Raw genomic sequence first — 10,261 nt, 5'->3', positions numbered from 1 at the left:
CAACATTTTATAATGGGGCCCTATCCCCTTCCTATGCAAAACTCTATAAATCTGGGGGTTTGAACCAATAAAAAAAAAAAGTAAATGTTTTGTTTTGTTTTTAATTTGCAGCTGTACAAAGCACCTACACAAGGGTAGGTACCTACAAATTTGAAAGATAGGTTTAGAAAAAAAGTAGTACTCTTAAGAGTATTAGGTCTCTGGRAAAATTACAACAAAACTATTTCTTATGATACAGGCTTGCACAAAATAAACCTCTGGAGTGGGACTATGTGTACAGGAAGATAGTAAATGGACATTCCCTTTCTTCATTAAAAACACATATAGTAATAAGAAATCTCCATCACAATAGATCTATGTCTGTGCTACTAGGGGTGTAAACACAGCCCACTCCTTCTCCTTACATAGAAAAGATGTGTCAGCTTTTGTTCATTGCATGACCTTATGGGAAACATCTTTAGATCAAATGCTCTATTTTTGTATTGATCAGGACAGCAGTGCTGTTATTAGCAGGGTATATATACCTGGATTTTCTTCCTTATATACCTGCTTTTACTCTTCCTTAGTCACCAAAAATATTGTTTTAGTTTGAAGAACTGTCCAAAGAGYTTAGAAACTCCTATTTTTCCCACAGTCAGCAACTAGACACTCTCTGGATTCAGACTATAATAGAGCCAAATGTATTAAAATGACAGMAACATTTCCTACTTTAACTCTCGAAACAGAAAAGTTTACATAGAGGTTATTTGGTTTACAGATTTTAAAAACTGAATAACAGTCAAACTGGCAATATACATGTATTCTGTTTAAGTTTGCTGTTTTACTTCCTATTAAATAATTTCATTTGCCAGTGAAATCTGCTGAGTTTAGTCGACATCTCTGATTAGTATGTTCTGCAGACTGCTTCCTATAAAAAAGGGCACGCATTCAGGTACCCATGCATATCCAAAATGCATTTCAAGATTGAAAAAAAAAAAATTAAAAACTTCATCTAGCAACAGGCTAAACAAATTCAAATCAAAGTCCTTAGAAAAACAGAAGATAAGGCCACTTGTGGTGATCACTTTTTAGCACCATCATCCTGCAGAAAATATTCCATATTTTGAGAAAATTATCTAAATTAGTGSCCATGGACATTGGAAATTGTCATAAAGCAAAGACATAGTACATAACTTAGCCATTTCAGAGACTTTAATACCTTTAAAATTACCAATACCACTGCTACCACAAAGACAGTCAGTAGTTTAGCCCAAGCCATGTGTATTTAACCTTATTTTCAATAACTATAGGTATTTAATACTTCTCTAAACTGAAATTTTTCAGAAAATGAGATTTTCCAGGGAGATGAGAATGATCTTTTCTTTCAGACATAGCAGTCTTGTTACAAACAGACAATCAGGTATCATGAAATACCACTGAAGCATCATTACTTCACCAACACAATTTCTTAAATGTGAAAATACAATCTATTTTCTATATGAAAGCATTTGTTGTTTACAGCTCAGAAAGTGCTGAGCCATGATGTGGCCAGAAACATTTATAATGGAGACAGAAAAATTCCTATTTCATTTCTCTTTAGATAATAAAATCAAGCGCCTGTACCTTAAGAAGAATTTGGTTCTGTGTGGAGATGACATCTAAATTTTATATACAGAAAGTAAATGCCAGTATGAATCAACTTGTCTAATTTGTTTTGAAATAGTAATGATGTTTGCTCTATGATRTTTTTAAGATCCTAACAAATAAAGTAAATATGGTGACTAAGAAGGTTAATATAATGAACCAATTCTTGGCTGAAATGGACTACAATGYGGCACAAGCTTGTGGCTAAATTGGAGTAAAAATTACAAACAAGGATCTGAAAAGAAAACCAAAAAACTACTATTCACGGAAATTATCAGTTAGCATATCCAAACCACACTTTGTACTGCAATAACTATACACAGTCCTAGCCACTTTTAGTTTTTACAGAACAATTTCAACTAAACAGAGAATATATTTTTGCCTAAAAAAAGCAAGAAACAAATAAACCTGGTATGAACAATTATTTTTTTTCAAGGAGGTCATCCTCTTCTATTCTCTCTACAAGTGACAAACAGCTCCTCTCTGTGCAATCTGGAGAAACAGGAAACCACAAGCTTCCATCTTTCCTAAGGATATCTTATACCCACAGAAACAATGACAGCAAACATCAAAAAATGCCCTGCAGAGGACTTGGGGGTCCTGGTGGATGAGAGGCTGGACATGACCCAACAAAGTACCCTTGCAGCCCAGAAAACCAAACAAAATATCCTGGGTTGCATCCAAAGCAACATGGCCAGCAGGGTGAGGGAAGGAGTTCTGCCCCTCTGTTCTGCTCTCATGAGACCCCCAGCTATGGTGCAGCATCCATCTCTGGGGTCCCCCATACAAGAAAGRCATGGACCTTTTTGAAGAGGGTCCAGAGGAAGGTTCTATGATTTGCTCTCCTTCAAATTTCAAGCTTAAATGTAGGCAGGTTATAACCATGTTCTCATGCAAAAGGAAAAAAAGCAACAACCACTTTGGAAGAAACTACATTTTCATGGGAACTTCTAAACATTCTTTATCCAATTTTGAAGAAAAAATGAAAAATGTCTCATTACACTCTCTTTTCTATCTTCCCTGTACTCAGGATTTCAGAATTTTACAGAAATTCTGAAGAATTAAGACTTAGGGAAGTCTTACTGGACAAAAGTGGACAAAAATGCTTGACTGGYAATTCCAAATTGCTAAGAGGACTTTACCTTAGTTAGTTGTATCTCTACTGAAAAAAATATTGTTTGCCAACATCTACTAATAATGCAAGAGGTATTTAAAAATTTGCACCCAAATAAACATTAAATATGATATTTTTCATTTGTAGGTTCCCATTTAAAATTCTTGTGTCACTTAAATATGACTCTAGACATAGAAATGGCTTAGTACAAATTTCCTAAGGGCAGACCACACTACAGTACACAAGCAGGAGTCAYGCAGCAACCAGAAAACAAAGTTCTGTGTTAACAACAAAGGAAAAAGTTAAGACTAGAGAATTAAAAGTTCCAGGCCTCAGCAAATATATACAGTACCTTTTGTCTAAACCTTTTCCTCAGCTGCTCTTCACATTAGCTAGCTTACTTCTTTACTGTGCTGAACATTGTATATTATCAGGCTACAGATAATGTTAAATGTCTTTTTTAGCAAACTAAAGTGGTCAAGAGACACATGGTGAATTCTTATTTGTCAAGCTGGTTAGAAAGTCTGATTGGTTTCACAAGCAAAGCAGAACCACCTAGACAGATGCGTTCAGCTCATAAGCTGCCTTCAGGATACTGTTTTTGATGCAAACTGATTTGCACACTACCATGTCTACACTTAGAGTCTGCTAATAGCTAATTTTGATCAGGGTGCCAATGGGCAAGATTCAGCATAACATTAAAGAAAAGGTACAAAAGATCAAGTGAATCAGAAACCATTTTCAGAAGTTGCTTTCTGGTAAGGTGAARCTATCTTTTCATTGGGAACTGATCTTAACCTAATGGTTAAAARATTTCAAAACCTGCTTCATTTTTTATCTAGTAGGACTGACAGAGGCCTTTGTGGAAAAGTAGATTTCTGCTGAAAAACATGCCTGTTTTATGAAAACATATTAGTGTTTTCGACATCTGCTGGCTTGGGTGGCTGCCTGCAGAGTGCCAGATGTTCAAGTGGTGGCTGCTCCATGTCAGCTCTTCCATATGAATGGGAAGCACACAGCTCCAAAATCAGTTTAACCAACATTACTGAGTTGTGAAGACCTGTAAAATTGAAAGAATAATTTCAGTAACTATTCCAGGGATTTTTGAGAGCCTTTTCATTTATAGATTTGTGTTTTGGTGTTATCTAAAATGAAGCATGTAGCAACTTCTWTTCTGCAGAATATCAGGGTACTGGGCTTTATAATTTGCAAGAAAACTGGCCTCCAAGCTGAAGATTGTATATTTCAGGGCACAACCAAGATGTAGACTACCTTTCAATTTGTAGAAAAAAAATCATACTCTTTAGCAAACTGTATGGTTTGTCATCATGGCAAAAATCTATGGAGTTTAAGCTGCAATTTTGATTTAAGAATGAAATGCCGCTGTGTCTTACAGTTGATAATTATAATTGTGGTGCACTTGGGGATCAGGCCTGTGCCTATGTGCATAGTGCATTTAGGTCTGAATTCCCTTGGTGGCCCAGGAACTCCCCAGCTAGTCTCTGTGAGGATGAGATAATYGGGAAAACCAACCAAATTGAGGAGAGGCTGACTTCTACCTATCCTGCTTCACTGTTTCAGGATTTGTCCAGGTGGGAACTTCAGACAGTTATAAAGACACCGCTCTAGGCAGCTCTGAGCCAAGAGTAATAGACAAACAATATCTGTGCGCTTCAAAATGTAGATTAACATCCTTGTGGACAGTATTGCCAGACAACGAATAAGAATTACCATGGACAATTGTTTGGGAAATCATACCAATATAAGCTGAGTATAACATGCTATGACACTTTTAATAGAGACTCACATTGCCATCCTGTTCAGGAGATTTGACTCCTTGTATGTGCATTACTTTATGCAAAGATTCTCATAAGTTGATGCTGTAGATGTCTTGTGATGCTTTGTTTTTTAAACACACTCGATTTAAGTGTTTGTGCCACACCATTTCTTGAAATGTCAAAGATGAAGAAAAGGAAGGCTCAGTGAGGAGAGATTTTAAAATTCAAACTTTTATCAACAGTTTACATTGGAATCCTAAAGTGACAATCTACAATTTTACATACTGAAAAATTTTGAGGATGTTCACAACTTTGTCCTTGCCACCTCTGCAGGATTTTTCCTACCCAATGASAAAGGGAACAAGTACATTTTTTGTGTTTTCTTGCTTCTGATATTTCATCTTCTTCAATTTTGACAAAAGAGATTTCATTCAAAAATGCAAAATATCCTCTCTTCATGGCACTAATTTTGTCATTACAACAAAAGTATTTCCAAGAAAACAGTATCACAGTTAGCGGAATTGATAATTTGTGCCAAAGGCTAAGGACATGTCTGTACTAATAAAAATACTTACCTACATGGAGTTTTCACTCATTCTGTGATGAGAAAACCTGCACTAGCGAGGAAACAATTATGATATGTGCTGGTGTAGATGCAGTACATAAGAAAGAACCAAGACATTTTCTTTGTTTTCCCAGATAGTTTACTACCAGTCTCTGTATTATAAACCAATAAGTCTGGAACCTAATCTTGTAAAGTTCTAAGTCCTTTGCTTCAACACAGCTTAAGTGAGTCTGACATGTATAACCTGACTGGCAAAAGAAGAAAATGAGAAGTATAAGCCCYTCACAGAAACCAGGATCAAATCAGACCAAATCATTGTCTTACATTGCTCAGCTAAGGGAAATTTCAAAAGTGAGATTAACGTGAAGTTCATATACTTCTGTTTAAACACAGATTAGGATGTCTGACAGATAAAAGCCACTGAAAAGCTGACAATCTAGTTAATATAAATAACTATCTTCCGTGTTACAAAAATGTTCTGCATTTTCTGCTAGGTAGAAACTACTATGATAGSATACATTTTCTGAAATCAAAAAAAMCAAAACTCAGTTATGATTTTTCAGGTTATTCAGTGAGTTTTTCACTGGCTATAGATGCCATAAAATAATTATAATATTATTATATTGAAACTGAACCATTTTTTAGATATTTTACTTCTGCAGTGAAGTAAAAAAAAAAAATCCCAACTTGTTTCACAGCGTAGTGATCCTGAAGTAAATGAGGATTTTTTTACCCCAGATACACAGAGTGGAGCTGGGAGCCTAAGTACTGACAGGGGAAAGTGAGGTTATACAAGTGCCCACATACTCATTTATTCAGACTACCTCTAGCAATGATGGATTTTTCCTCTGAGCTCCCATTCCACATTCCAGTCTGATATAGAGAGGTTTGGCTTCACCTCCCCAAGAACCACATGGCAAAGTTGGAAGTAATTTTCCTGCAAATGAGCTACTGTGCTCCTCCCCACAGAAGAAAGGGAAAAAGAAACTGTCTGTGAGAATTATTCAGCCTGGTGATTGCCCTGTTACCTGGAATATGTTTCTTCTTATCCAGTCAAGAGTGAAAATTGCAATTTGAGTCATAAAAACTTATCTCATCGAAAGTTTCATGTTGCAGTGTACAAGGAAAACAAATTGAAGCAACCAATGCTGTTTCTGAGGTTCTGATTTCACTATGTGCTCTGAGTCTTCAGAGCACCCGTAAACACAATGGGAATCATGGAAGTGAACACGTATAGACAGCAAGCCAAAGATCTGAACTCTGCCACAAAACCCAAAATTTGCAATATAAGGCAAAAATGAAGTGTCTTCATACCACATTTGATAGACTACCAAAATGGGCACCTAATCCAGTGACAGCCCCTAGGCACTACTACAACAGCAATGTTCAAGAAAAAAAGGCGCAAGAGTTTTCTGTACAGCTGAGATCCTGAAGACAGTTTTCACTTTGGTTCTAATTGTATGTGTGGTTGATGTATAGCTAATTAATTTAATAATGGTCACTCCAGCATTACGGTAGGGATTAAGATGACATTTTTCCTGTAATGCATCATGTGACTTCCTGGGACTGGCAAATAATTTTCTACCATAAGATTATCAGAGACTGGAAATGAGACTGAGCTTTGGGAGTTGATGATCTGATGTGGGCTCAGCTAATGTACTGTTTTATGTAGCTGGGGTGGCTGGGTCATTGGCTTTGAGTAATGCTATCACCATGTCATACTGGCAAGAACCTACAATTTTGGCAGGAGAGGAGATTTCTTATCTTATTTTGCATACTTTTTTATTTTCCTTTTCCTGGCTGGAGTAGTTTACCTATAAAGATACCTACCTATTGAACAGCATACATTGGCCTCTATTTTCTACCTACAGTATAAATCTGTATTAATTAAATGACAGAAATGCACATCAAGTTAAATGATTGAAATAACTATTTCAAGTATTTTATGTAAATGACACTGTCCTATGTTAAAACTGTGGGAGASAGAATAAAAGTTTCTCACTAATAAGACTTCTGTTAATATTACTCTCTAGTAAAAATCCTAGAATGATCAGCAGAAAGAAAATCTCTTCCCTTCTTGCTATTGCCTTTTCTTTCAGTTTGGACATAAATTCTGAATTGCAATGCAATTCTCCCTTTTAATTTAATTTTTGCAAAGTTATCAGTACATATTTCAAATACAGAAAATAATGTGTTGGTATTTTCATTAAAATAAACTGCAACACTGCAAATCTTACATTAAAATATAAATTCACACTAGTAATTAAAAAATAATAATCAAATAMAAAGCACAGCAGAACACTTCAATTACTGATAGCAATCATAGTATAATCTTGTCCTACCAAGTGTGTCTCCAGGTACAGTTTAAGGCTGTCTGTCTCCGCTTTAGGAGGAGTCCAATTCTCTGTTGTTTCCATGGCTTCATTTAACCAGTGAATGAATTCATCCAGCTTGCTTACAAACCCCTTACCATGTAAGAAAAAAGAAAGAACAAGAAAAGCACATTTGTTAGCAAAATGGCAATGTGAAAAATGTATGCTCWATTTTATTTTATTCTTTTTAAGCCAAAAGAGTAAAATTTTGCCTCTTACAAGCCTAAAACAACAAACAAACAGACAGCGGTMTTCTGAGTAGCAGAACAGTGTTTCTGGGGATAATCTAATGTGATATTTTGGGACAAGACAATGTGGGAGCCACATGACTGTGATGAAATAGAGAAAACAGCAAAGTTTTAGAAGATATGAGGGAGATCTATGAAGAGCTACATAGAAATTATAATGAAAATTGAGCTTAAGACCTTACACTGGGCAGACTGGGTGTACTACGAGCACTGTGTGTTGACAAAAGGACTGAACAAAGCTGCATTAACAAGGTACACATAGTAGACCGAGGGAAGAAATTATTTGTCAGAACTTGGGTGCTGTGATTCCTGTTTTGCTATATAGCATGAGACTCAGAGAGAAGAAATCAAACAGTAGATGAGGCAGAATATATAGCATTTAATATAAATATTGCTGATTGCATATGAGACACACAGATGGTGCTCCGGAGAAGACAGGAGCTCTTGCTTCTGAGGAGCACCATTTATTTCAAGATTAGTACCAATTATATTGTCTGATTAAAAATAGTGCCCCTGAATTTACATGATTGGATGATTCTATAGGCACATACTGAGTACAGATAATTTTACTGAAGTCTTATCCACCACAAAGCAAGAGAGTAAATGGAATAAACTGACCGTGATGTTTATAAGCACTCTGAAAATTAACTCTCAAGAGGAATGTGCATCTATCACAAGCGTTGTAAGACTAGATTAAGCAAGGTCTAATACTGCTTATATTATTAGTCATTAGCTATGAATTTCCAGCATAGTGAGAATTTTAATTTCCAGTTAGATAACAACTCAGTATACATGCTCAGTACCTCACTCTCACCAGTCTATTTATTATATTATTTCTGCTAACTTTTAGTTCATTCAGATAGCTAAAAACAAACTAAGCAYAGAACTTTTAAAGATTCCTTGAGTGTCTCAGGGCCCCAAATCCTCTTCCCTAAAGTTGCACATAAACTGGAATTCTAAACAAGACAGAAACAGGAGTCTGAGCAGTAGATGCACAACCATGYTATGTAAAGTGCCATGGCAATGAGCCAGACAAAGCAGAACCATGCTTCCTTCAAAATTCATGGTAGAAGAGTCATTCTGGTYCAGCACTGTGCCAAGGAGCAGGGTCCAGCAATCAACTCTTGGCTCCCAGGCGAAGCAGCAGTGCTTCAGAACCAAAGCTAGACTCYGGCAGGAAGGTGCAGCGTATACTGCAGGCAGGACAGCACCCACTTCAGCACTCTGAGGACTAATTTTTTTATGTGAGTCCCCATAAGACCTTAGGATAAGGAGACTATTGCTATCTCTATTCAAGAAATCCATCATATATCAAACCATTATAAGGAAAAAAACTGTCATTGTGAAGATTTCATTGTACACTGTTTATCAGGACATTCCAGAAAGTGGGAAGACAGGGAAAGCAACCCAGTGGCTAAGGTGACTGAGACAATGTGCCTTTTCTCTGGGGCAAGTAACAAAGGTAACTACATCTCCTGTCTCCCAAGAGCAGGCTATACCATAAGGGCTATGTTCCCCATGTCAAGCTACAGACAGGGGCAGGGGTGAGATGCTCCCCTTGTTCCATCGCTTACTTTCTTCCCGCTCACAGTGGAGCAAAAGAGATGCCAGACTGGCAGAGGAGTGGGAGACATGAGCTGGGGGGGAGAGGAGCAGGAGTAAAGTCCGTCTTGTACCTCCAATAAATCTCTGCCTGCGTTTTAGCAATGTGTTGTCCTTGAAAGACAAGGTGATATGGTAAGCAAAAAAAAAAAAAAAAAAAAAAAAAAAAAAAAAGGCTCTCTCTTGTATATGCGTCATGTATTTTACGGAGACAGACACATATAACATCTGCCGGCAGTACTCAATGGCTGTATGCCTTCAAAAGGGTGCTGAAGGCTTGCAGCAGTATGAAAAGCAACTATTAGCCACAGAGTTACTTCTGCCCTCTCACAAAACGTGCCTGCGTTGTAATGTCTGCTACTTGGCGCTGGTGCTCAGACASTCGCAACCATGCAGCTCCAGCAGCCTCGTGTGTCCCCTCACCGCTCAGGCCAGCTGGGCTGCGGGCCCCAGCGCGGAGCGGGGCACGCCTGGGGGCTCGTCTGGGGGCTTGGACAAAAAATATACATGCAGTCTACTACAGAATCACGATGAGACACGTTATCTGAGCAAGAGGGAGTGAAAAAAATAGAAAGAATTAAAAGAAGGCTGCAAGCTCCAGTGCCACCTGGCACGTTGGGACCGCGGCGGGGGACGTGGTGCCCGAGGGGAGCCCGCGGCAGGGGGAGAAGCGGCCGCGGCAAGCCCCGGCGGGTTCTCTTCTGCCAGGCTGCACAAATCACAATAATCCCACCAATTTTCAAATGACGGCTATAAAATTTTATTGAAACCATTCAGAAGCGCACATCTGTAGCAGCCGAGCGCGGCGGAGCGCGGGCCGCGGCAAGGGCAGGGCGGGACGGGCCGCGCCGGCCGCCGGCTGAGGGAGCACCGCGCGCCCGCCCGTGCGCCGTGCCTGGGCCCACAGCGCCACCTGCCGGCAACGGGACAGCACCGCGGGGACAGGACTGTGGGGACAG

At 38.4% G+C, this 10,261-nt stretch overlaps 1 protein-coding gene across 1 annotated transcript in view; it reads right to left on the bottom strand.

The window, feature by feature from the left end:
- The window catches only part of AKAP6 (A-kinase anchoring protein 6), a 212,129-nt gene that overhangs the window by 144,450 nt on the left and 57,418 nt on the right, over positions 1 to 10,261 (bottom strand). The window contains exon 4 of the mRNA XM_057363796.1: positions 7,423 to 7,545. Within this exon, the coding sequence (XP_057219779.1) occupies positions 7,423 to 7,545 (123 nt within the window). The remainder of the gene's footprint in view (positions 1 to 7,422; positions 7,546 to 10,261) is intronic.

Source organism: Malurus melanocephalus, unplaced genomic scaffold (assembly GCF_030028575.1).
Source record: "Malurus melanocephalus ecotype Western Australia unplaced genomic scaffold, MMel_1.1 scaffold_0, whole genome shotgun sequence".
NCBI lineage: Eukaryota > Metazoa > Chordata > Aves > Passeriformes > Maluridae > Malurus > Malurus melanocephalus.
This window is presented reverse-complemented; position numbering and strand designations above follow the sequence as displayed.